The 27,377-nt window shown below is 44.0% G+C and overlaps 1 protein-coding gene across 1 annotated transcript; it reads left to right on the forward strand.

The window, feature by feature from the left end:
• Nucleotides 1–1,048: 1,048 nt before the first annotated feature.
• LOC118362917 (succinate--CoA ligase [ADP/GDP-forming] subunit alpha, mitochondrial-like) lies at nt 1,049–25,822 on the forward strand. The gene is made up of 9 exons (XM_035743648.2): nt 1,049–1,236; nt 3,776–3,876; nt 5,775–5,891; nt 6,022–6,234; nt 6,404–6,461; nt 7,294–7,377; nt 8,849–9,000; nt 16,207–16,395; nt 25,424–25,822. The coding sequence occupies exons 1-9, from the start codon at nt 1,203–1,205 to the stop codon at nt 25,448–25,450; spliced, it is 975 nt and encodes a 324-aa protein (XP_035599541.1). The 5' UTR covers nt 1,049–1,202; the 3' UTR covers nt 25,451–25,822.
• The last annotated feature ends 1,555 nt before the right edge of the window (nt 25,823–27,377 follow it).

Genomic DNA, 27,377 nt, shown 5'->3' on the forward strand with positions numbered 1-27,377 from the left:
GAGAAGTGTGCTCTTAACACAGTTTCAACTGTACCAGGCAGATGACAGACAGCGTGTATGGCGTCGTGTGGGCGAGCGGTTTGCTGATGCCAACTTTGTGAACAGAGTGCCCCATGGTGGCAGTGGGGTTATGGTATGGGAAGGCTTAACCTACAGACAATGAACACATTTACATTTTATTGATGGTAATTTGGATGCACAGAGATTCCTTGAGGAGATTCTAAGGCCCATTGTTGTGCCATTCATCCACCGCCATAATCTCATGTTTCAGCATGCGAATGCACAGCCCCACCAATTGAGCATGTTGGGGATGCTCTGGATCAACGAATACGACAGCATTTTCCAGTTCCCGCCAATATCCAGCGACTTCGCGCAGCCATTGAAGAACAGTGGGACATTCCACAGACCACAATTAACAGCCTGATCAACTCTTATGCGAAGGAGATGTTTTGCGCTGCATGAGGCAAATGGTGGTCACACCCGACACTGACTGGTTTTCTGATCCACGCCCCTACCTTTAAAAAAAATATATATCTGTGACCAACAGATACATTTCTGTATTCCCAGTCATGTTGGCCTTTGTAGCTCAGTTGGTAGAGCTTGGTGCTTGCTATGCCAGGAGTGTGGCTTTGATTCCCACCCATACTTAAAATGTATGCATGCATGACTGTAAGTCGCATTGGATAAAAGTGTCTGCTAACTGGCTTATATTATGTGAAATCCATAGATTATGGTCTACTGAATTCATTTCAATTGATTTATATGAACTGTAACTCAGTAAAAACGTAGAAATGGTTTCATGTTTCTTGAATATTTTTGTTCAGTGTAAGAATCACATTTCCATAGCAGATTTTACCATTCGGGTTTTCTATGATGGGCATAACAGGCACTTTAGTGTTTGATGCATGCAAGCCTCATCCGAGTTGTTGATGAAAGTTTGAACTCCACTTTCCAGAATTCTTTGCTGTTTTAAAGCCAACCTTGAATCTTTTGCCTGGAGAAATTTCCATCTCACTGGTTGTACTATTTTTGTCAGCGACTTAAATAATAGGTATAATAACAACATAGTGAAATTGGTATCTCGGTTGAACAAGTTCAAAAACGTTTGCAGTACGTTTTATTAGTTGGGCATATTTGTAGTCAGCCCTTTGCCTTTCACGTGTAGGTCCGTAGCCTCCCGTGTCATTGGTGAATGACCGAAGATGTCGAATAGTAGGTTGTTTGCCCGGCTGCTCTGTAAGTACAACAACATATGTGTTCTACTCTAGTCTTTAAACTGTTTAGGTTCTGCTAAATGAAGTGCTTCACGGAGTACGTTTTGGACGGAATTTGGGGTTTCTTGATCAAAGGGTAGCCATGGCAAGCAACGCAAGGGCCTCTATTACTGGCTAACTGTTTTAGCATGCTGATAGATAGCGCATCAATTTCCAGGCCACACAGTCCGAACTACTGAACTTTGACCGTGCTTGTCCTTTAGGCTTTATATTTAGCGTGTCAATTCTTTAAATGAGATTAGGGCATGTAGTTAGCTATACTATAACGTAACTGTCATGTAACGTTAGCTGGGCACTTGGTAAGCTAATGCTACCTAACGTTACTCCCCCATTGTATTGTAACGTTACAAACAGCTAGCGTTAGTAAAGCTTTCAATTTGTGATTTACTGAGCCGTACGCACTACCCTCTGTACTGTCATGCGGTCGGAGGCCGAGCAGTTGCCATACCAGGCAGTGATGCAACCCGTCAGGATGCTCTCAATGGTGCAGCTGTAGAACCTTTTGAGGATCTGAGGAACCATGCCAAATCCTTTCAGTCTCCTGAGGGGGAATAGGCTTTGTCGTGCCCTCTTCACGACTGTGTTGGTGTGCTTGGACCATGTTAGTTTGTTGATGTGGACACAAAGGAACTTGAAGCTCTAAACCCGCTCCACTATAGTCCCGCGATGTTAATGGGGGCCTGTTTGGCCGGCATTTTCCTATAGTCCACGATCAGCTCCTTTGTCTTGCTCACATTGAGGGAGAGGTTGTTGTCCTGGCACCACACAGCCAGGTCTCTGACCACCTCCCTTATAGGCTGTCTCATCATTTTCAGTGATCAGGCCTACCACTGTTGTGTCGTCAGCAAACTTAATGATGGTGTTGGAGTTGTTTGGCCATGCATTTGTGTGTGTGAACAGGGAGTACAGGAGGGGACTAAGCACACACCCCTGAGTGGCGCCAGTGTTGAGGATCAGTGTAGCAGATGTGTTGTTGCCTAACCTTACCACCTGGGGGCGGTCCAGGATCCAGTTGCAGAGCGAGGTGTTTAGTCCCAGGGTCCTTAGCTTAGTGATGAGCTTCGTGGGCACTATGGTGTTGAACACTGAGCTGTAGTCAATGAACAGCATTCTCACATAGGTGTTCCTTTTGTCCAGGTGGGAAAGGGAAGTGTTGAGTGCAATAGAGATTGCGTCATCTGTGGCTCTGATGGGGCTGTATGCAATTTGGAGTGGGTCTGGGAGGATGCTGTTGATGTGAGCCATGACCAGCCTTTCAAAGCACTTCATGGCTACAGACGTGAGTGCTACAGGGCGGTAATCATTTAGGCAGGTTACCTTTGGTTCCTTGGGCACAGGGACTATGGTGGTCTGCTTGAAACGTGTAGGTATTACAGACTCGGTCGGGGAGAGGTTGAAAATGTCAGTGAAGACACTTGACAGTTGGTCCATGCATGCTTTGAGTACATGTCCTGGTAATCTGTCTGGCCCTGCGGCTTTGTGAATGTTGACCTGTTTAAAGGTCTCGCTCACATTGGCTAACGAGAGTGTTTCAACAGAGGCATCCATCACAGCTGGTGCTCTCATGTATGCTTCAGTGTTGTTTGCCTCGACGTGGGCATGTAGCTCGTCTAGTAGGCTCGTGTCACTGGGCCACTCGCAGCTGGGTTTCCCTTTGTAGTCCGTAACAGTTTTCAAGACCTGCCACATCCGATGAGTGTCAGAGCCAGTGTAGTAGGATTCAATCTTAATCCTTTATTGACATTTTGTTGCCCTATATACCCTATATATTTTTTCTCCATTTTTCCAGAATCTCGCACGTCTACACATTCATGGTAATTTGTTTCTTTCCCCTTATTTATAACCGGCCTTTTGTGAAATAATAATCTCACCATGACTGCCATACAGAACTGCACATACTAATGCCATTCATAGGCTTCTCTTGGCGGGTTGGAGCGTTGGGCCAGTAACCAAAAGGTTGCTGGATCGAGTCACGGAGCTGACAAGATAAAAAAATCTTTCTTTCTGCCCCAGAGCAAGGTAGTTAACCCAGGCGCCGATGATGTCGATTAAGTCCCCCGCACCTCTCTGATTCAGGGGTTGGGATAAATGCGGAGGACATGTTTCAGCTGAATGCATTCCGTTGTACAACTGACTAGGTGTCCCCCTTTCCCATCCTTCCAATTTCAATCATGAGGGAATAGGCACAATGGGTAGCAAAACTCGTTATCCAAACGTAGTGGCCTACATAGTGTATGTGTGTTTTACTTCTAACAGTTGCTACTGTGTGCTGTAGGTTTTGGAACATAGCCACTGGGCCCACCTTCAGGTCTGTTTTAATTGGATTTAAACTAATTAGAGGAACATCATGTGACAACAACTCAGGCAACAACGCTGGAATACGTCTCCTAGATGGCAATCCTTCTCCCCTTTCCATCATGATGTGACTTTGACAATAGTGTTTTTTGGAAATCTCACCTGTGTGTGTTCTCACTTTCCTCTCCTTCTGTCTCCATTTGCAGTGCAGCAAAATGGGGTAAGGAACTGTTATACTGCTTCAAGGAAGCACCTCTACATTGACAAAGACACCAAGGTCATTTGCCAAGGCTTCACTGGGAAGCAGGTGTGTAATGCTACACAACACCCAGCCGACACTGGCTGCTTTCTGCATTCAACTGGGTTGTATTCATTACGGCACTCAAAGGAAATCTTAACTTTTGCAACTGAAATTATTGAAAATGTGCGTTTCCTATAAGACAAGTCCAGGTAGTCCCTCCCTGTCTCAATCTGCTTTCTTCCATTTGGTGCCGAATGAACACAACCCTGATTGAGTTATTGTTTCACTGTCAACAGACATTGTTGAAGATCTGCCTGTGCAGAGTCAAAACAGCTCAATAATCTTCCCAAAACATTCATTGACAAAGTTGCCAGAGGAGCATGTAGGCATAGAGATTTAAAAATAACCAACTGTATCCACTAGCTAAGGATTTGAATTTGCGATGTTACATTGAGTTTAAAAAAATATTAAAGTAAAAAAAAAAAAAAAATTAAGCAGCAAACAGTAGCTATCTATCTGCAACTGAGCACCTTATCCACAGACAACGAGTTGTCGTTAAATGACCCCATAATCTCATTCCACAATATTGCCTTGGATGAGGATGGAAGGTCTCTGTCAAAGTCAAAAGAAGAGTGTCGGCGTCATTGTCCCACAAGCGAAAACCTCTCTCACCTTGTAGGTTAATGACCGCCCCTCTCCTCTCCAACAACTCTTCGACTTAACATAGTGTTATTAAATATAGTTCTTCTTAATGAACACTCATGCTAATTAGAAAGGGCTGAGCAATGACTCAAGTGTCGCTGCTGCTGCTGCACACCGACTTTCATCTATGGTTTGCTTATCAAGCCATATACTTCAAATTCATTGCCCTTTCATTAGTGGATGATAGTTAGGACTGCCACCAACGGGGGGAAAGGGCAAAGTGAGCAGACGGTGCACGTTGTGTTTATAAATGAACAGAGGGAGTAAAAAAAGATGAGTCTGGAGAATGGAAGAAGTATTGAAATGAAAAGATATCTGCGTTGCGAGGGGGAAAAAATTGCTGGCTCAGTCTTTCCTTTCTCTTTACTGCTGGTAATTATAGTTTTAACTTTAGGGTCATTGGTTTGGACGTGTCGTAGTTGGCCCTCGTAGCCGCGTTTCTTAACAGCCTCTGTAATTATTAACTGAGAAGGCTGATGCAACTTGGCAGGTTGAATATTCATAATGTTGTTATATTATTATATTACAACACATTATTGGACTCAATGCCCCTGAAAAAGTGAAGGTGGGACTGTGAGTGATTTATTTTTTATTGATGACCTCAAGAAATACAGAGACATGATGCCATTTGATTCTGGTCATTTAGTGTGCCTGGGTTGGATTTAAACTGATTGAATGTGATGCCAACCTAAGCCCCTTTCACTTACAGGTGAATCCTAACTTACACTTAAGTTGAATGTTCTCTTAGTCATGCATTTAGGTCAATGGGATACTAAGTGACAGACACCGTAAAATACCATGTACCAAATCTCCTCTCGGAGACCCCCATTCACATAGTCATTGATTTACCTGCTGATGTACCTAGTCTTAATATGCTGGTGGTGTCTGTGTGCCCACCCATGTCAGCTTGATTCCTATGCCCCCTCCCTCTGCGGGCACCGGACGCCATTCTGCCCAGTTGATTAATGGTGGATGGCAGGCCTGTTCTTCTCAGTCCCCACTACCTGGCTTTAATGATATCTCAAGGTTGGCGGATGGCGCCGCCAGTGACTGGGACAATTCCCCTCTCCATCCATCACACACTGTCAGCTGCTCCCTCCCTACCCTTTCCCCTTGGCCCTAACCCTTTGAACTGAAGGAACTTCACAATATTGCTTCCATCTTGCAGTTCTGCAATCAAACATTGAAGCTGGCTAAGGTCAAGAGAAACGATTGGGACTTGCTGATTCTCTCTGACTCTTCCTCATTCTCTCCCCCTCTAGGGGACGTTTCACAGTCAGCAGGCAATCGACTATGGCTCCCGGCTAGTCGGTGGCGTGTCCCCCGGCAAGGGGGGGAGGACGCACCTTGGCGTGCCTGTCTTCAACTCTGTCAAGGAGGTTAAATGTGTTCCACTATTTGTGTTTCCCTAAAATTGAACTGGTTCTGAACTAACCTGCCTGGTTAAGAAATTAAATACATACATTAATGAATAGCAAGCACTAAATTCACCATGTCCCACACCTCCAGGCGAGAGAGGGCACCGGGGCCGAGGCCACAGTGATCTACGTGCCCCCTCCGTTCGCGGGTGCTGCCATCATGGAGGCCATCGACGCTGGCATGCCCCTGGTGGTGTGCATCACAGAGGGCATCCCCCAGCAGGACATGGTCAAGGTCAAACACAAGCTGTTGCGCCAGAGCACCACGCGCCTCATCGGCCCCAACTGCCCCGGCGTTATTAATGTAAGAATATACACATATACACACTGGTATGTAATATACACACATACAAGCTGCTGCGCCAGGGCGCTACCTGCCTCATTGGCTGCACCTGCTTTAGAGTGGTCAACGTAAGAGGCTAGGACACACACGCACTCTCTTGGTGTTAACTTTGTGATTTCCTATTTTGCAGCCGGGAGAATGCAAGATCGGGATCATGCCGGGCCACATTCACAAGAAAGGGAGGATTGGTGAGATATTTTTGAATCATTGAATAAAATCTGCTTTTACTTGGCAGCTGTGTCATAATGCTGACACACCAACATCTTGTTCTGTGATGGAAAGTTAACAGTAAGTTAGAGATCCTACAATACTTGATTCAGTCTCCAAAATGACATGCGTGCAGTTGAATTGTGAGAGGGAGAAAGGACCTCTGCCCATGTGGCTATCAATGATAGTCGCTCAGTGAGCATCCAAGCAGTTTCTTTTCTTCACTGTAGCCCTGTAGGCAGCAGAAACAGCCATAGCAAATGTTTCTCCAGGTGCATTGGAGGCTGGTGGGAGGTGCTATAGGAGGACGGGCTCATTGTAATGTCTGTCTGGAATGGAATAAATGGAACGGTGTCAAAACATATGGAAACCACATGCTTGACTTTGTTCCATTCCAGTCATTACAATGAACCTGTCCTCCTATAGCTCCTCCCACCAACCTCTACTGGTGTAGTGACTGCTGGGGAGCTGCATCGCCGCATCGCTGCACAGACATCCTACACCACTTGCTGCTCATTGCGAAGGCATACAGTGTCTGTGTCTCCAATGCTACCCTGTTCACAATAGTCCCTGGGGCTCCAGTCAAAAGTAGGGAAGATGGTGCAATTTGGGGTGCACCCATACAGTATGAATACAGGTCCTTTCCAATACTTAAAAAATGCATCCTTCTTCCTTACCTCTCAAGAAGAAGGAAGGATGCATGTTAAGAGAATTGGAACTTGTCCTCAGTCTCTCCTTATCTACTGACAGAAAAGGGAACTGTGTTGGTACCGGACACCAGTGTGAAATAAAGGTATTTTGTTTTTCTGTCAGGCATTGTCTCTAGATCGGGAACTCTCACATATGAAGCTGTTCACCAGACTTCACAAGTTGGCCTGGGACAGTCTCTCTGCATCGGTACGTGGGACTGAACGTTTAGATATACACATACTGCAAATGTATAGACCAGGGATGAGTAACTTTGATGGGGGTGGGGGCCACTAAAACCTCTGAACTGATCATGAGGGGCCTCCGATTATGAGGGGCCTCAGTGGTTCTGTGACCCATGCAGTCAAAGCCGGCCCTAGCCTTTTTGAGAGCCCTAAGGAAAATTTCAAACAACACAATTTCACTAACTGAAATTGTTTTTTCCCCTCTTGACGGCAGAGAGAAAAATCTGAAGTTTTAAGAGTAATTTCGTGCAATTCTACACTTTGCCATGGGGCGCAGAGATTTTTCCGCGGGCCTACAAAAAGGGCCGCCAGTTACACATCCCTGGTATAGACAAAATACTGTGCCTTCGGAAAGATTTCAGACCCCTTGACCTCTTCCACATTTTTGTTACATTACAGCCTTATTAAAAAATTGATTAAATATATTTTTTCCCCTCATCAATCTACACACGATACACCATAATGACACATTTACAGAATAATTCAGACCCTTTGTTACAGCACCTTTGGCTGCGATTACAGCATTGAGTCTTCATGGGTGTGACGCTACAAACTTGGCACACCTGTATTTTGGGAGTTTTTCCCATTCTTCTCTGCAGATCCTCTCAAGCTCTGTCAGGTTGGATGGGGAGCGTTGCTATTTTCAGGTCTCCAGAGATTTTCGATCGGGTTCAAGTCAGCGCTCTGGCTGGGCCACTCAAGGACATTCGGAGACTTGTCCCGAAGCAACTACTGCATTGTATTTGCTGTGTGCTTAGGGTTGTTGTCCTGTTGGAAGGTGAACATTCGCCCCAGTCTGAGGTCCTGACTCCAATACCTTGACTTTGTTGTCCGTAAACTATTTTTCCATTTCTTTGGAAGTATGCTTTGGGTCGTTGTCCACCTGTTGTATTCGCCGCATGTGACTCATACAATTTGCTGTATTATTTCTTGGATTGTGCATGTGTGCCGTTCAGAGGGTGAATTGGCAAGACAATATTTCTTTTGAACGGGTTGTGGTAGTAGGTGCCAGGCACACCGGTTTGTCAAGAATTGCAGCACTGCTGGGTTTTTTATGCTCAACAGTTTCTCGTGTGCATCAAGAATGGCCCACCACCCAAAGGATAACCAGCCAACTTGACACAACTGTGGGACGCGTTGGAGTCAACATCGGCCAGCATCAGTGTGGAACGCTTTCGACGCCTTGTAGAGTCCATGCCCTGATGAGTTGAGGCTGTTCTGAGGGCAAAAGGGGGTGCAACACAATTTTAAGAAAGCGCTCCTAATCTTTTGTGCACTAAGTGTAGTTATTTTTACTGCAACCAGAACACTTTCCAAGTCACACATAAAACCAATTCAACCTAAAAAATGATGAGTACATAGTACTCTATGCCTTCGGTCAGGTCTGACATTCATCTTAAGCAGCGTAACAGTGATTTCTAATGGTTTTTGTTCAGGCATTGGCGGGGACCCCTTCAATGGGACAGACTTCATTGACTGCCTGGAGGTATTCCTGCAGGACCCTAAGACTGAGGGCATCATCTTGATCGGAGAGATCGGAGGCAACGCAGAGGAGAACGCTTCCGATTACCTCAAACAGCACAACTCTGTAAGAGGAGAGACCCACACTGCTACCAGACTGTTAACACTTTGCCAATGATCCACCAGTACTTTTGTGAATCATCCAGACCCTATTTGATTGAACGACGAGTCTAGTTCTGTCAGGTACTCCCTTTCATCTCTTTGATTCCCACGACCCCCTCGGGAAGTCCCACTCCGAGCCCCCAGGTCCAAAATGTATGAGTGGGTGGGTGGACATGTTTCACTATACTTGTGAGTACCAGAAGTGCTCACAAGAATGCTAAACTAACTTAAATACAGAGAAGTGAGGACATTTTGCCAGTCCTTTACTTGTAAAAAGGCAATTTTAAGGTTAGGGTTGGGTGTTAAGGAAAATAGGATTTTGAATGGGAGTCATTTGTTGGTCCCCAACAGTCCTCAAGTATAGTAAGACATACTGTGTGTCTTCTCACCTGCTAATGGATCTTGGGATTCTGGACAGGCTGAGGGTGTGAGCTATGTTTTTATTTTTTTATTTGTTTTATTTCACCTTTATTTTACCAGGTAGGCAAGTTGAGAACAAGCTCTCATTTACAATTGCGCCCTGGCCAAGATAAAGCAAAGCAGTTCGACACATACAACAACAGAGTAAAACAAACATTGTCAATAATACAGCAGAAAAAATAAGTCTATATACAATGTGAGCAGATGAGGTGAGATAAGGGAGGTAAAGGCAAAAGAAAAGGCGAAGTAAATACAATATAGCAAGTAAAACACAGGAATGGTGGAGTGGAAGAATGTGCAAGGTAGAGAAAGAAATAATTGGGTGCAAAGGAGCAAAATAAATAAATACAGTTGGAGGAGAGGTAGTTGTTTGGGCTAAATTATAGGTGGGCTATGTACAGGTGCAGTAATCTGTGAGCTGCTCTGACAGCTGGAGCTTAAAGCTAGTGAGGGGGATAAGTGTTTTCAATTTCAGAGATTTTTGTAGTTCGTTCCAGTCATTGGCAGCAGAGAACTGGAAGGAGAGGCGGCCAAAGGAAGAATTGGTTTTGGGGGTTGACCAGAGAGAGATACCTGCTGGAGCGTGTGCTACTGGTGGGTGCTGCTATGGTGACCAGCGAGTTGACATAAGGGGGACTTTACCTAGCAGGGTCTTGTAGATGACCTGGAGCCAGTGGGTTTGGCGACGAGTATGTAGCTAGGGCCAGCCAACGAATCTCTTTGGGAATCTCAGACGACACGAAAGAGAGGTTGAACAGGCTTGTAATAGGGGTGGCAACAATTTCGGCAGATCATTTTAGAAAGGGTCCAGATTGTCTAGCCCGGCTGATTTGTAGGGGTCCAGATTTTGCAGCTCTTTCAGAACATCAGCTGACTGTATTTGGGAGAAGGAGAAATGGGGAAGGCTTGGGCGAGTTGCTGTGGGGGGTGCAGTGCTGTTGACCGGGGTAAGGGTAGCCAGGTGGAAAGCATGGCCAGCCGTAGAAAAATGCTTATTGAAATTCTCAATTATCATGGATTTATTGGTGGTGACAGTGTTTCCTATCTTCAGTGCAGTGGGCAGCTGGGAGGTGTTCTTATTATCCATGGACTATACAGTGTCCCAGAACTTTTTTGAGTTTGTGTTGCAGGAAGCAAGTTTCTGCTTAAAAAAAGCTAGCCTTGGCTTTTCTAACTGCCTGTGTATATTGGTTTCTAGCTTCCCTGAAAAGTTGCATATCATGGGGGCTGTTCGATGCTAATGCAGAACGCCATAGGATGGTTTTGTGTTGGTTAAGGGCAGTCATGTCTGGAGAGAACCAAGGGCCATATCTGTTCCTGGTTCTAAATTTCTTGAATGGGGCATGCTTATTTAAAATGGTGATTAGAAAGGCCTGCTCGCTTAAGAGTTTCAGGGAGCATTTGACAGTGATGAGTGGAGGTTGTTTGACCGCTGACCCATTACGGATGCAGGCAATGCGGCAGTGATCGCTGAGATCTTGGTTGAAGACGGCAGAGGTGTATTTAGAGGGCAAGTTGGTTAGGATGATATCTATGAGGTTCATTGATCATTTGTGTAAGATTGAGGGCATCAAGCTTAGATTGTAGGATGGCTGGGGTGTTAAGCATGTTTCAGTTCATATATGGTGTCCAGAGCACAGCTGAGGGCAGAGGGTGGTCTATAGCAGGTGGCAACAGTGAGAGACTTGTTTTTAGAGAGGTGGATTTTTAAAAGTAGAAGTTCAAGTTCTTTGGGTACTGACCTGGATAGTAGGACAAAACTTTGCAGGCTCTTTTTTCAGTAGATTGCAACACTGCCCCGTTTGGCTGTTCTATCTTGTCTGAAAATGTTGTAGTTAGGGATGAAGATTTCAGAATTTTTGGTGGTCTTCCTAAGCCAGGATTCAGACACGGCTAGAACATCTGGGTTGGCAGAGTATGCTAAAGCAGTGAATAAAACAAACTTAGGGAGGAGGCTTCTAATGTTAACATGCATGAAACCAAGGCTTTTACGGTTATAGAAGTCATCAAAAGAGAGCGCCTGGGGAATAGGAGTGGAGTGTTTACTTCCAGTTAGGGTTCATGGTGCAGAATACAGCACACACGTTTGATTGACACACTCGTTCCAGGCAGGTGTGGGAGAGACTGATCTTTGGAGCATGGATGGTGAATTATGCAAGGCTTGAAAAGTGGTTAAGTGCCTTTCAGTAACAGTTATTGCCAAGTGTGTGTTTTACCCTCTAGATTTGTCAAGACAGAATTTTGATTGAGAAAATACGTGTGTGTGTGTCTGTCTTTCTGTCTGTCAGGTGTTCAGCAGCTGAAAATTTAAATTTGATGTGCTTTCAGCTGCCCTAATGCATGTAAATCTCTCACAACTCTTTGGCTGAGGCCAAAATGACCCTTTGGGCCCATGTCAAAAGTAGTACGCTACATGGGGCTTAGGGTGCCATTTGGGATGCAGCCACTCTCTCTCCCTTCCTCATGTACAAACCGGGTCAACCAATCATCCAAAGTGTTGGCAACCAGAGACCAATGGCCCGTGACACCAACATGCATGAAAAGCCCATTTGAAAGCGGCGGGTAGTTCTCTGAAAGTCGTGTGTGTGTGTGTGTGTGTGTGTGCCGAGCATTGAACACCAGAGGCAGCAGTTTAACCAAAGCCTGAAATTGTTTTATCTGAGTTGCTGTTCTGTCAACGTTGAGAAACGGAAACACTGAATGCAAAGCCAGACCCAAAATGATGTTCCTCTCTTTAGTTTGACTCAGAACAATTCCATGCTTCAGACATGTTATTTTCTAGGGTTGCAAAATGTCAGTAGCTTTCACAGAATTTCCAGGTTTTTCAGAAAACTATAATGTTATAACTATCTATTTGCTTAATACATTATATCTAGCTCAGGGCTCCATCTATGCATTTGGTTTGCTAGCTAGATGGCAAGCGGAAGATTCTTGGTTACAGCGACAGTCAATCCCCTTATGGATCAAGATCCATGTTGCCTATGTTTTTTTTGCCCATAAAAAAATACATCAGTTTATTTATTTAGAAATGGCATCCACTGTGTGCACTTCCAGTAATACCATATGACGGTATGAAAATCTGGATATCGCCCAACCCTAACACAAATATTAACTATATTGAATTTCTGTATCTACAACAGGCACACACATACATTTATTTGACACTAATTCGTCATAAGATCAGCTAGGCATATTTTCAGACACTTAAGTGAATCGTACATGAATAGTACAATACAATGACACTGTAGGGAATAGGGTGCCATTAGGGACTCGAAAAGTAGAATATAATATCACATTGGTATGCCCTTACCAGTAGCTAGACATTGGTATGCCATAGCTAGATATTTCAAAATGATCTCTTTCTCCACAGACTTATAGATCAGTCGGTGTAGCACTTGTGAGGCACAGCTGAGCATAAATTTAAAGAATGATCTTTTTTTATTTTACTGCTGTCATGGTTCTCTTTAAGACAACTGGGGGGGGGTGGTCAAATCATGACGTCCGTGATCTTCAGATCGGAAAGTCAGAATTCAGGCATCTTTCTAGAGCTCTGAGTTGGATCACTGTTCAAAACCATTCTTGAAAGCACGGAAGTCTGAGATTTCCGATTTCCCAGTTGTTTTGAACACCGCATTAGTCTCAGCTGAAGGAGGGAGAAATCAGCGGAGGGTCCTCCTCTCAAGATCCCCGCTCTCTCTCCTTCCTTTCCTCCGGGTTAGACCAATCAGAAAGGGGACACCAGCTTCCACCTGATGGTGAAAGTCAAGTCGCAATGCATCTGCCTCATGCACAAATTCATGTTGTTCCTATGACCAGAGAAAGTGAAAATATTCCTGTATTAAAACAGACTAATAAAAATGTAGGGCTATTGATAGACTTGGCTACTCATTCATTGCAGCGGGAGTGGAAGTAGGGAGAAGTGCGTGTTATGTTTTGTAATGGTATTGAATAGAGTGTTGACAGTGCTGAATAACTTAACATAAATTCACTCATAATAACAACCGCTCTTCGCTGTATTCTTTGATAGTCTCCCTCTGGTCATTGTTTTAAAAGTTATGAAATCTCACGTAGGCTAGTATCAAACTTTGCTGTGGCAGGGGCTCTGGAAGCCGTAGGCACGATGATTTGAAACAAATGAAATGGTTAAAAATAGGAACACTTTGCCTACCCGATGCATAAGGCTTCTGAACAACCAACAGCGCAAGAAATAAAAGCACGCCTTTATTGGCCTTTCTACAGAAAAGTTTGGTGATCGACTAGAAATACCTTGAAGATTGCGATCGACCGTTTGGTGACCATTTGTACACGATTTAAGTCTAGGGGATGAAGATCAAATTGTCGAGCTTGAGTCAAATCGGTCTTTATTAAAAGTGTTACACTTGACATAAAATATGCTTAACAAAAAAATGTGATGTATAAAAATAGACAACTAATTTACAAAAGAGGGGCTTTGAAAGGGAGATCTTTGCACCAAAAAGTTGCTTTGATGTTTTTAATTTTGCAGAGCTAAAATTAGTACACACTTTAGAGGACATTAGCCTACATAGAAAAACTATTCCTCTAACTCTGTGCTGCTTGCCAACCTGGTCTGTTTTAGTATACTGAATAAAAATATAAAGTCAACATGATAAGTTTTGGTCCCATGTTTCATGAGCTGAATTAGAGATACCGTGATGAGATCCTGAGGCCCATTGTTGTGCCATTCATCTGCCGCCATCACCTCATGTTTCAGCATGATAATGCACAGCCCCATGTCGCAAGGATCCATTTCTGGTAGCTGAAAATGTCCCATTTCTTCCATGGCCTGCATACTCACTAGACATGTTACCCATTGAGCACGTTTGGGATGCTCTGGATCGACGTGTAACAGCCTGATCAACTCTATGCAAAGGAAATGTGTTGCACTGCATGAGGCATCTGTGACCAACCGATGCAGATCTGTTTTCCCAGTCATGTGAAATCCATAGATTATGGCCTAATTAATTTGAATTGACTGATTTCCTTATAAATGAACTGAAACGACCTACTCCTTCTCTTTAGTTCCATTATTAAAGTAATAGATCTCTAAGGTTAACAATGTAGGACAAAGGCGGTGGGAACTTTCAAATGCTATTTCGACTTCTCTTATTATGCTCCGACTTCTCTGAGGGAAGATGAAGATTAATTGACTAATTACAGCCTAATTTGTTCAGGTAGGTTTTAAAAGTAGATTCACACAGTGGGTGGTTTGTTTGTCAAAGCTGTGAATTCATTAGGATGGGACAAGCGAGAGCCTGAACTGGAGTGTTTAGGGCCTAGTTAGGAAGAACAGCATTGGGCCTGCATTCATAAAGTGTCTGAGTAGGAGTGCTGATCCAGGATCAGTTTTGCCTTGTTGACCATAATGAATAAGATTGTATGGACTGGGATGCTTTGTGAATAGAGATTCTAAAACAGACGTGGCCACCCCTCCTCCTGGAGAGCTACTGGGTGTTCAGGCTTTTGCTACAGCTGTACTTCAGCTAGTCAAGGCCTTGAAAAGCCGCTAAGTAGGAGAATCGGGTATGGAACTAAAGCCTGCAGGAAGGTCAGTCTATAGGAAAAGGCATGGCCACCCTCGTTCTGACCCATTTAGAGGAAAAAATGTTGGGCCACCTTACAAGAGGAAACATTCACCTCGACTAATTAGTATCCTCCCGGTACCTCCCCCCTTGATTGCAGTCATATTCCCCCATTTAATGAACATTTTGCTTTCAGAGCCATGAGTCTTGTTAATACTGTACATTTGTCAGTCAGGTTTTTAAACATTTTTTTTTAACAAATTAATTTTCTTGGCCCGAGAGACGAGCAGATTGGCTGCTCCGCTTAAACAATTACGCAGTGTCTTCAAGCATGTTGAAATGAATAGCGGTCGTCGGTCAGTGGTCTTGCTGTACATGCCTGCCAGTTTCAGTAGGGTTCCATTTAGAAAGCATGCGCTGAAATGGTAGCAGGGAAGTAAAGACTTAAGCAGGAGGACCACCTTTCCTGGCTTGTCGGCCAGTTTGTTCTACACGCCGTGTTAACTCTCATCTGAAGGAGAGGGTATGAGGGAGAAAAAGATGGAAGGAGAGCCTTATCACAAGGCAAGTAAGTACCTGAGAAGGAGTGTCTGAAGAGAGGCCTGGCTTGTGTTCATTTGGAGAAAAAAAAATACTGAAATGGGTGGCTACTACAGTACCTGGTCGAATAGGAAACGCACATTTTCGCTACCCAATTCGAAAAGTTTTCCTAAGCATGCCCTAATGAACAAGCCTGTCTTTCATCTCCTATACGATGTTATTCCTGAGTGTGAAATATTAGCTCGCTCTCCCTTCCCGCCAAGCGCTGGAAGACTATCAACTGTTGAATTTAGCTCGTCCATCAGGACGAGCAGAGCGGACAGGGCCAGAGCTAATCAGTGTCCGCGTGACTAATAACCTGCTTCTGCGAGAATGAGATCATGTGAAATGGCAGGGAGGGGTGTGAAGGGTGTGTGTCTGCCCATGCAATTAAATGGTCTCATTGACTCTTTCACACACATCTGGACAGAGCATGTAATAGAGTATGGGCATGAATGTGAATATAACATTTACTGTCCTTTTATTTTAATAATAAAATAAGATTGTTCTAGGAATACCTATTTGAGGGTATGTTAATAGGAAGACAATGTCTTTTGTTTTGGAATGTCTATTCTGTTATTTGTCTGAGAACACAAGTATGACTGAGGCTGTCTCCTTCTCAACCCCCCCAGGGAAAGAATGCCAAGCCCGTGGTGTCTTTCATCGCCGGGCTCACTGCCCCGCCAGGCCGTAGGATGGGTCACGCCGGTGCCATCATCGCAGGGGGCAAGGGTGGAGCCAAAGAGAAGATTGCCGCCCTACAGCAGGCGGGCGTTGTGGTCAGCATGTCCCCGGCTCAACTGGGCAGCACCATGTTCAAGGTGAGATTAGACAGATGTATTAAAGAGCTAATCTATCTTTACCATGACTCGAGCCCTCTAGCCAACTCTATGGGTGAGACCCGTAGCGATGGATAAATGTCATTCAGTGCTGCGACGGACTACCATTCTCCCATAGCTGGGGGAGGACAGCAAAAGGGTTACTTTGGTCGCTTTAGTCCCACATCCCAACTTTTCCTCTTCCCTCAAATATACTAAAAACAATCTCGACTAAGGGTTGCAAAGAATTTCTGGAAATTCTTCATGAAATATTCCATGGGACGTTAAGCCTGGGAATTTGGGGGATTTTGCTTAAATTCATCAAAACCGTTAGCTTATAACATAACTTTTTAATTGTGTGATACAAAAGGCAGTTATGGGTCTTGTGGCATATTTAGTTTACTGTCCCCAAGTCAATGGAATTCCAAACATCTGCATGCACAGTGCATTTTCCATCACATGTGCAGTGCATCACATGTACAGCTGATTCTCAAGATCTTGCACACTAATGAGATGCTATTGAGCCCACACCACGACACTGTCTGAGTGTTGGACTACATGTTTTCTGGTAAGTTTTGATTACAATACTGGGTGGGGTGAATATATTTGATATGACATTTTTTTGTTAACTAGTAAATAGCAGCATACACAAGTGTTTAAATAATTTCTAACTTGTTAACAGTTTCTGCTAGTTAGTTTTTGCTACCAAGTGGGTTTTATCTTGCTTGAGCCTGCTAACTGAGTGTTAATTCACCTGTTTCCATACATGTTTAATTTCTAAACAACTCCTTTGTAAGATAGATAGTTAAGCAGTTAAGATAAAACATGTATCTGTACATGGAATTGTATTTGTTTTTATTTTTACTCATTTATTTCTTTAAAGGAAAATGCCACGGGCACTATCTGATGTGTGGAGACATTTCACTGCAGCTAATGTAGATGTGAAGAATGCAACAAAGATGCAGAGTCTGTCCAAGTGCATCAAGTTCCCTCAGCGTTCACAACAAGCAACCTCTGACAAAAGTCCCTCTACATCCATTCGAGGTGAAAATGATGAATCAGACACCTTATCAATAGCAACAGCTTATGGTCCTCCTGGAGTCAGAAGTTTTATTTGACTCATTGGAGGAACATAGTCAGAGAAATGCTGATGAATGTCTTGCTCGAGCTGTGTATGCAACTGGTTCACCTCTGATGCTCACAGGCAATGTGTATTGGAAGAGATTTCTGAATCTTCTTTGCCCAGCATACACCCCTCCAACCAGAGACATGCTTTATCTACTAATTTGCTGGAGTTCAACAGAGTTCAAGTGAAGGTCAAGCAATTCATAGAGAAAGCAGACTGTATTGCAATCATCTCTGATGGGTGGTCGAATGTCCGTGGGTAAGGAATAATTAACCACATCTCCACCCCTCAACCAGTATTCTACAAGAGCACAGGCACAAGGGACAACAGACACACTGGTCTCTACATTGCCAATGAGCTGAAGGCAGTCATCAATGACATTGGACCACAGAATGTATTTGCACTGGTGACAGACAATGCTGTGAACATGAAGGCTGCTCGGTCTAAAGTGGAGGAGTCCTACCCTCACATCACACCCATTTGCTGTGCTGCTCATTCTTTGAATCTGCTCCTGAAGGACATCATGACACTGAAAACAATGGATACACTCTACAAGAGAGCCAAGGAAATGGTTCGGTTTGTGAAGGGTCATCAAGATTTATAGCAGCAATCTACCTCACCAAGCAAAGTGGGAAGAATAAGAGCACCGCATTGAAGCTGCCCAGCAACACCCGTTGGGGTGGTGTTGTCATCATGTTTGTCAATCTCCTGGAGGGCAAGGCAGGGTAGCCTAGTGGTTAGAGCGTTGGACAAGTAACCGGAAGGCTGCAAGTTCAAATCCCCAAGCTGACAAGGTACAAATCTGTCGTTCTGCCCCTGAACAGGCAGTTAACCTACTGTTCCTAGGCCGTCATTGAAAATAAGAATTTGTTCTTAACTGACTTGCCTAGTTAAATAAAGGTAAAATAAAAATCTCTCCAAGAAATGGCCATATCACAGTCTGCCAATATGGACAGCCCCATCAAGAGGATCCTCCTGGATGATGTATTTGGGAGAGAGCAGAAATCAGCCAGAAACCTATAGCAGTAGCCATTGCATGGATTGAGGGAGACAATGCCATCCTATCTGATGTTCAGACTCTGCTTGCAGATGGAAGAAGAGAAATCCATACTGCCCACTTCACTGTTGCTCCAAGCAGAGGAAACTGCAGTTCTGAAATACATCAAAAAGCGTGAAGATTTCTGCCTAAAGCCCATACACTTCGCAGCGTACATATTGGACTCCAAGTATGCTGGCAAGAGCATCCTGTCTGGTGCCGAGATCAACAAGGCCTATGGTGTCATCACTACCGTGTCTCGCCACCTTGGCCTGGATGAGGACACGGTTCTTGGCAGTCTGGCGAAGTACGCTTCCAAGCAAGGTCTTTGGGATGGAGGTTTAATAATATCTCATCAGTCACCTGGTGGAAGGGACTTAATGGTTCTGAGGCTCTTTCCTGTTTTGCCTCCATCATCCTCCAAATCCCACCAACATCAGCCGCCTCAGAGCGCAACTGGTCCTTGTTTGGGAACACACACAACAAAGCATGCAACAGGCTGACCAATACAATGGTTGAAAAATTCGTGGCCATCCGGGAAAATTAGAGGCTTTTTGAGCCTGACAACGAGCCATCCTCCACAAGGTTGGAAAGTGACAGTGAAGATGACACCTCAGTCTGATGTTCAGAGGAGGTCCAGGGAGAAGACACGGAAGCCCGAGAGGAAGACAACCAAAGCTTTAGTTTCTAGACTAATTTTAGAGATGTATGTTGAAAACATTTTTGGGAGATGCGATGGATCATTGGGGATCATTCAATATTTATTTCGTTAGTTTCCTGAACTTAAAGTTCAATTCATAACTAAATAATTATTTATTTCAATTGTTTTAATCATTTGCAATGATGTCTACTCATGATAAGGTAAAAGGTCTCCATGTGATATGGTGTGTGTATATACACTGCTCAAACACATCCTAGATCTGAATGAATTAAATATTCTTATTAAATACTTTTTTCTTTACATAGTTGAATGTGCTGACAACAAAATCACACAAATTCACACAAATTATCAATGGAAATCAAATTTATCAACTCACGGAGGTCTGGATTTGGAGTCACACTCAAAATTAAAGTGGAAAACCACACTACAGGCTGATCCAACTTTGATGTAATGTCCTTAAAACAAGTCTAAATGAGGCTCAGTAGTGTGTGTGGCATCCACCTGTCTGTATGACCTCCCTACAACGCCTGGGCATGCTCCTGATGAGGTGGCGGATGGTCTCGTGAGGGATCTCCTCCCAGACCTGGACTAAAACATCTGCCAAATCCTGGACAGTCTGTGGTGCAACATGGCGTTGGTGAATGGAGCGAGACATGATGTCCCAGATGTGCTCAATTGGATTCAGGTCTGGGGAACGGGCGGGCCAGTCCATAGCATCAATGCCTTCCTCTTACAGGAACTGCTGACACACTCCAGCCACATGGGGTCTAGCATTGTCTTGCATTAGGAGAAACCCAGGGCCAACCGCACATGCATATGGTCTCACAAGGGGTCTGAGGATCTCATCTCGGTACCTAATGGCAGTCCGGCTACCTCTGGCGAGCACATGGAGGGCTGTGCGGCCCCCCAAAGAAATGCCACCCCACACCATGACTGACCCACCGCCAAACTGGTCATGCTGGAGGATGTTGCAGGCAGCAGAACGTTCTCCACGGCGTCTCCAGACTCGGTCACGTCTGTCACATGTGCTCAGTGTGAACCTGCTTTCATCTGTGAAGAGCACAAGGCGCCAGTGGCGAATTTGCCAATCTTGGTGTTCTCTGGCAAATGCCAAACGTCCTGCACGGTGTTGGGCTGTAAGCACAACCCCCACCTGTGGATGTCAGGCCCTCATACCACCCTCATGGAGTCTGTTTCTGACCGTTTGAGCAGACACATGCACATTTGTGGCCTGCTAGAGGTCATTTTGCAGGGCTCTTGCAGTGCTCCTCCTGCTCCTCCTTGCACAAAGGCGGAGGTAGCGGTCCTGCTGCTGGGTTGTTGCCCTCCTACGGCCTCCTCCACGTCTCCTGATGTACTGGCTTGTCTCCTGGTAGCGCCTCCATGCTCTGGACACTACGCTGACAGACACAGCAAACCTTCTTGCCACAGCTCGCATTGATGTGCCATCCTGGATGAGCTGCACTACCTGAGCCACTTGTGTGGGTTGTAGACTCCGTCTCATGCTACCACGAGTGAAAGCACCGCCAGCATTCAAAAGTGACCAAAACATCAGCCAGGAAGCATAGGAACTGAGAATTGGTCTGTGGTCACCACCTGCAGAACCACTCCTTTATTGGGGGTGTCTTGCTAATTGCCTATAATTTCCACCTGTTGTCTATTCCATTTGCACAACAGCATGTGAAATGTATTGTCAATCAGTGTTGCTTCCTAAGTGGACAGTTTGATTTCACAGAAGTGTGATACACTTGGAGTTACATTGTGTTGTTTAAGTGTTCCCTTTATTTTTTTGAGCAGTGTATATCAAATGCAAAAAAAACATCTATATTTAAATGGTATTAAAGTTAATTTGCATATATTCCATGTTAATTCCTACAAAGTTTCCTCTGAACATTCCCCAAAATGTGCAACCCTAATCTCGACATAGAAAAGTAGAAAAAAAAAACCAATGAACTTACAGTAACCTTTTGTTGTTTTCAGTCTTTGGGTTCGTTAACAAGTAAGGTTGTGGGACTTGTGGATTGAACTTTTTTAATAGGTAATAAACAAAAGGCACCGGTGAGGGGGAATTAATAACCATGGCTGTTGATGCCGGGGCGGGCAACTCTTCTACGCTGCTGCTGCCTATATTTCAATTTATCACCGGAGGAAGCCGGTTTTAACAAGACGTATAAAAAGTTCAAGCTTGTATTACACCCATTCATCTTGTTCTTTCATTACGAGCGAGCGCAGGGTGGCAAACCCAAACACCCAGTTATTGATTTGCGCGGCGGTGGCACTGTTTTAGTTTTAATTCATAATCATTGCGCGTAATGTTGAACTATTTCCCGGCCTGTTAATTTCCCAGCCATTTTGTGTTCATACATCTCTGTTAATCTCATTGGCGCTGCTGTAATCGGTGTAATAATACACACGACACAACAGAGCAAACAAACAAAGTAGTGCCCGATGGGGGTAATTAATTTGGTTTGGTTTAACATGCTCAGCTCTCAGTACAGTACAAGGCCCAACTCTCTAGTGTTTTTGTTTGTGCTTGTCGGTGAAGTTCTCCTTGTGTCCACACCTAGATTCAAGTATTTGTTTTCTTTCAAATGCTCTAGATTAAACTTGCATGTCACCGATAGAATAGTCCCAAATGTGCAAACTCCACCCACCTAGCATTCAAGGCAGACTGTGTCAAGCCCACATAAACCTCCAGTCACCCATGTGTGCTGCTTGCTCCGTTTTTCACTCTTTCTCATGGCCTCCCTTGACAAAATGTCCCTGTTGCACACCAGCACGCTTCATCACTCCCTTCCTCCTGCCCTCATCTCTCTTCATCTTGCTCCACCTCTCCCCTTCTTTCGGTATAGAGCACCTTTGACACACACACAAGGACGATCACATCTCTTTCTCTCTACTGTTCCTCTTACTCTACATCTTTCGTTTACAGGCTGTATCACAACCGGCTGTGATTGGGAGTCCCATAGGGTGGCGCACAATTGGCCCAGCGTCATATTGTAAATAAGAATTAGTTCTTAACTGACTTTCCTCGTTAAATAAAGGATCAATATATAAAAATTAACAATAAAGTCGTTTCCCCTCTGCTTAAATACATATCTCAAGCAAGCACTATTTCTCCTTCTCCTCTCCTTGCCCTCTTCAAATCAAATTGTCACATGCTTCATAAACAACCAGTGTAGACGAACATTGAAACGCTTACTTACAGGTCCTTCCCAACCATGCATTTATATATATATATATATTTTTTAGAAAATAATAACGAGGAATAAATACAGAATGAGTAACGATACCGTGGCTATATTCACGGGGTACCAAGTTGAGGAATGAGGTAATTGAGGTAGATAAAGTGGGGCAAAAAAGTATTTAATCAGCCACCAATGTGCAAGTTCTCCCACTTAAAAAGATGAGAGGCCTGTAATGTTTATCATAGGTACACTTCAACGATGACAGACATAATTAGAAGAAAAAAATCCAGAAAATCACATTGTAGGATTTTTAATGAATTTATTTGCAAATTATGGTGGAAAATAAGTATTTGGTCACCTACAAACAAGCAAGATTTCTGGCTCTCACAGACCTGTAACTTCTTCTTTAAGAGGCTCCTCTGTGCTCCACTCGTTACCTGTATTAATGGCACCTGTTTGAACTTGTTATCAGTATAAAAGACACCTGTCCACAACCTCAAACAGTCACACTCCAAACTCCACTATGGCCAAGACCAAAGAGCTGTCAAAGGACACCAGAAACAAAATTGTAGACCTGCACCAGGCTGGGAAGACTGAATCTGAAATAGTTAAGCAGCTTGGTTTGAAGAAATCAACTGTGGGAACAATTATTAGGAAATGGAAGACATACAAGACCAATGATAATCTCCTTCGATCTGGGGCTCGACGCAAGCTCTCACCCCGTGGAGTCAAAATGATCACAAGAACAGTGAGCAAAAATCCCAGAACCACACGGGGGGGACCTAGTGAATGACCTGCAGAGAGCTGGGACCAAAGTAACAAAGCCTACCATCAGTAACACACTACGCTGCCAGGGACTCAAATTCTGCAGTGCCAGACGTGTCCCCCTGCTTAAGCCAGTACATGTCCAGGCCCGTCTGAAGTTTGCTAGAGAGCATTTGGATGATCCAGGAGAAGATTGGGAGAATGTCAGATGAAACCATAATATAACTTTTTGGTAAAAACTCAACTCGTTGTGTTTGGAGGACAAAGAATGCTGAGTTGCATCCAAAGAACACCATATCTACTGTGAAGCATGGGGGTAGAATCATCTAGCTTTGGGGCTGTTTTTCTGCAAAGGGACCAGGACGACTTATCCGTGTAAAGGAAAGAATGAATGGGGCCATGTACCGTGAGATTTTGAGTGAAAACCTCCTTCCATCAGCAAGGGCATTGAAGATGAAACGTGGCTGGGTCTTTCAGCATGAGGAGTGGCTTCGTAAGAAGCATTTCAATGTCCTGGAGTGGCCAAGCCAGTCTCCAGATCTCAACCCCATAGAAAATCTTTGGAGGGAGTTGAAAGTCCATGTTGCCCAGCAACAGCCCCAAAACATCACTGCTCTAGAGGAGATCTGCATGGAGGAATGGGCCAAAATACCAGCAACGGTGTGTGAGAACCATGTGAAGACTTACAGAAAACGTTTGACCTCTGTCATTGCCAACAAAGTATTGAAAAACTTTTGTTATTGACCAAATACTTATTTTCCACCATAATTTGCAAATAATAAAAAATCCTACAATGTGATTTTTCAGGATTTGTTTTCTCATTTTGTCTGTCATAGTTGAAGTGTACCTATGATGAACATTACATGCCTCATCTTTTTAAGTGGGACAACTTGCACAATTGGTGGCTGACTAAATACTTTTTTCCCCCACTGTATGTACATATAGGTACGGATGAATTGACTAGGCAACAGGATAGGTAATAAACAATAGCAGCGTATGTGATGAGTCAACAGCATTTAGTGCAAAAAGGGTCAATACAGGTAGTCCGGGTAGCTATTGGTAAACTATTTAGTCTTATGGCTTAGGGGTAGAAGCTGGTCAGGGTCCTATTAGTTCCAGTCCTGGCTCATCGGTACTGCTTGCTGTGCGGTAGCAGAGAGAATACTCTCGATCATTCTCCCTCTGGACTATGAGTGGACCTTGTGCCACCTTCCACCCTTCTCCCTCCTTCCATCCATCAGAGTGCCTGAAGCCTTGTGGCCACCATGTCAGCACTCCCGTCAGGAGCCCTAACACAGCCCTGCTCATCCCCCGGTCTCTTTCTCCTTCCCCCTCTTCTCTCTCTTTCACAGAAAGTCAAGGGCCCGGCCTTGATCGGCGCGTACAGATACACTTAATCCGCCCCGCGTGAGACTGAAGGGCGTCTTCCCTTAACACTCCTGAGTGTTATATTAGATAACGCGCGCACAGCCCGCCAAGTTGCTCTAGTACTCTGTCAAAGTTGAGGCGTTGAGCTGAAGTAGACATTTTCAACCACTTGGTGGCAGTAGACATTCAGGTATTTTGGTAGTAAGGCATTTTCCAATGGGCAACATCATGCATGTGTGTTGCAGTCCTGATAAATGACATTTGCAAAAAGGAAGCTTTTTCCTCTGTGGCATGGGGGAATTCTAGGATGGGAAGGAGAGTATTTGTTTTATCGTCCTTCCTCTGCTGATATTTAATAAACGCCGTCATCCTGTCTAATGTTCTCCATCCTTTTGGTTATGTGCTTTTACGTCTTATTTTCACTGTCGTATAATATGACTATGGATCTTGATGCTTTGGTGTGAATATACATGTTTTCTGTGCATGGACAATTCAACACTGAACATGAGCCTTGCATAGCCTTATTCGGTTTGCAAGGTATTTATCTTTGCATCCAAAATAACGATTTTGAATGTTATTTGTCTAGATCTCCTTCATTAATCCCTGATGAGAGAGAGAGATTGTCTACATCCCAAATGGCACCCATAGTGCCCAACTTTTGACCCGAGTCCTATGTAGGGAATGGGGGTGCCATTTGGGACGAAGTTATCCCTTCCCCCACCTCCCCAGTAAGAAGTGCCTTGTCAGGGTCTACTAGCATCCCCTCCAATCCCCCACCCCGTGTAGCTTCCAGATGTAAACAAACTGTGAATCCACATGAATAAATAATTATTTCCTCTCCTTCCCCCCGTTTCCCCCTCCTGTTTGTTCTGTCCCTCTCTCCGCAGGAGTTTGAGAAGAGGAAGATGTTGTAAACGGGGAAAGGCACCCCCCCCATCTTCCCGACCGAAGCCCCTACTACCATACACACTCACTACGCAGTGTTTAAGATGTTTTTGATTTCAGCTATGAATTCATACCATTACACAAAAGAGTAAATATATCAGTTTATCTTGATGTCTTTTAAATATGTGATACCATGTCTTTTAGAGGATAGTTATTGGCATCTGTTATGGTAGCTTCTGATGTGTTTAGTTTGACAACAGAGGAATGCCAAGGTAACCCGTGGTGATCTGGTTCCTGTGTTTTCTTTCTACTACTACACTCTCCTACTGTAACCAAGTATTCCATCAAAATGTCTGTTCTCACTGGCTATACACCTGAATAAGAAAATATCTCAAACACGGTTTTGGTTGTGGGCTCATTTTTATGTTTGTCTCGCTCTCTTTTGCACGCACACACAGGTTAGCATGACGGTGTTGAAGCGTTATCACACTGGTATTATTGGGTGCATTATGACGTGTGGTTCTGCTATGTTTTACAGTGTAATAGCATTAAAAACAATATCTGTTTGAAAATGGTATGTAATACTAGACTTTTTATTTGGAAGATGTTTTTCTTTTGTTCCAATTTGAAAAGGTTGCCACTGAACTAAATTCATCCAATCACACTCCACCGTCATGCAGTGTCACTCCCTGGCGAGGCCAGTTAGGAGGCAGGATATACAATCCAGGGATTTGATTTGCTATAATCGAGCTGACATGTCACCCATTAAGGGATTTGCATGTGCACACATTTTCTCTTCGCCTCATTGGAAGAGGTGTTGTGAGGAGGCCTTTTGTTGGTCCTACAGTATAATTGCATTGCTTCATGCAGTTTTTACATTTGTCATTATGTAATATCAGACAAATGCTAATTCCTTCTCAATTCACACTTCATAACTCCTTGAAGCTGTGGTTTAAGGGATTAATACTAAGGTTGTGTTAACGGAAGCAGCCCAATTGTGATATTTTTTTCCCCCAACTAACTGGTCTTTTGACTAATCAGATCATCTCTGAAAAGATCTGATATGATTGGTTAAAAGATTGATCAGTAGAGGGGTTTGTTTGTCAGTGCAGGTGACAACCAACCTACAAATCCCCTTGCATCATAACTACTAATTATTATTCGAAGATCAGACAGTCGGTCACCATTTACTCACAATATAGGACCAAACAGTTGTATGGTACTGAGCTGGCCTAGTTAAGCATTCACCATGGTAGCATAGTGTGAATCAGACATTACATTTTGATCATCACAGCCTCAGTCAATTGGCCCACTTGTAGGTTACATTCAATGAATTCATTGTTTACCTTGTCCAGGCTAGTAGAGAGCATACAGTGCCTTCAGAAAGTATTCATACCTCTTGACTTATTCTACAATTTGTGTTACAGCCTGAATTTAAAATGGATTCAATCATTTTATTTTCACCCATCTATATACAATATCCCATAATGACAGAGTGAAATCCCATTTTTAGAAACTTTAGCAAATGTATTGGATGTTAATCCAGAAATATCTCATTTACATAAGTATTCCCACCCCTCTGCTACGACACTTCAGATTGAGCTCCGGTGCAACCAATTTCCTTTGATCATCCTTAAGATGTCACTACAACTTGATTGGCGTCCACCTGTGTCCAATTCAGCCCAAACCCATTGCATGTGTTGCAGTCACATGAGAAGGAAGGCTAATGAAGAGGACTGTAGCTATATTGGGAAGATGCTCTCAAAATGTTGGCACCTGGAGAATACATGTTTCGGAGGTGGGCAGGATGATTATGAGATGGAGTTACGTCGGGATATGGGTTGCGAGTGAAGTCTGGAGAAGAGTAATATTGGGACAGGGACACAGAAAGGTGGAATGGGGGAGAAGAGAATGAGGAAAGCAGAGGTTGAATTTGAGAAAGATGGCAAGAAACAT

This window comes from Oncorhynchus keta, chromosome 29 (genome assembly GCF_023373465.1).
Source record: "Oncorhynchus keta strain PuntledgeMale-10-30-2019 chromosome 29, Oket_V2, whole genome shotgun sequence".
In the NCBI taxonomy this organism is placed as follows: Eukaryota; Metazoa; Chordata; class Actinopteri; order Salmoniformes; family Salmonidae; genus Oncorhynchus; species Oncorhynchus keta.

Coding starts and splice junctions, on each gene's coding strand:
- LOC118362917 (XM_035743648.2), top strand. CDS start 1,203: ATGTCGAATAGTAGGTTGTTTGCCCGGCTGCTCT. Junction 5,892..6,021: donor TCTTCAACTCTGTCAAGGAG/GTTAAATGTGTT, acceptor CCACACCTCCAG/GCGAGAGAGGGCACCGGGGC. Junction 6,235..6,403: donor ACTGCCCCGGCGTTATTAAT/GTAAGAATATAC, acceptor CCTATTTTGCAG/CCGGGAGAATGCAAGATCGG.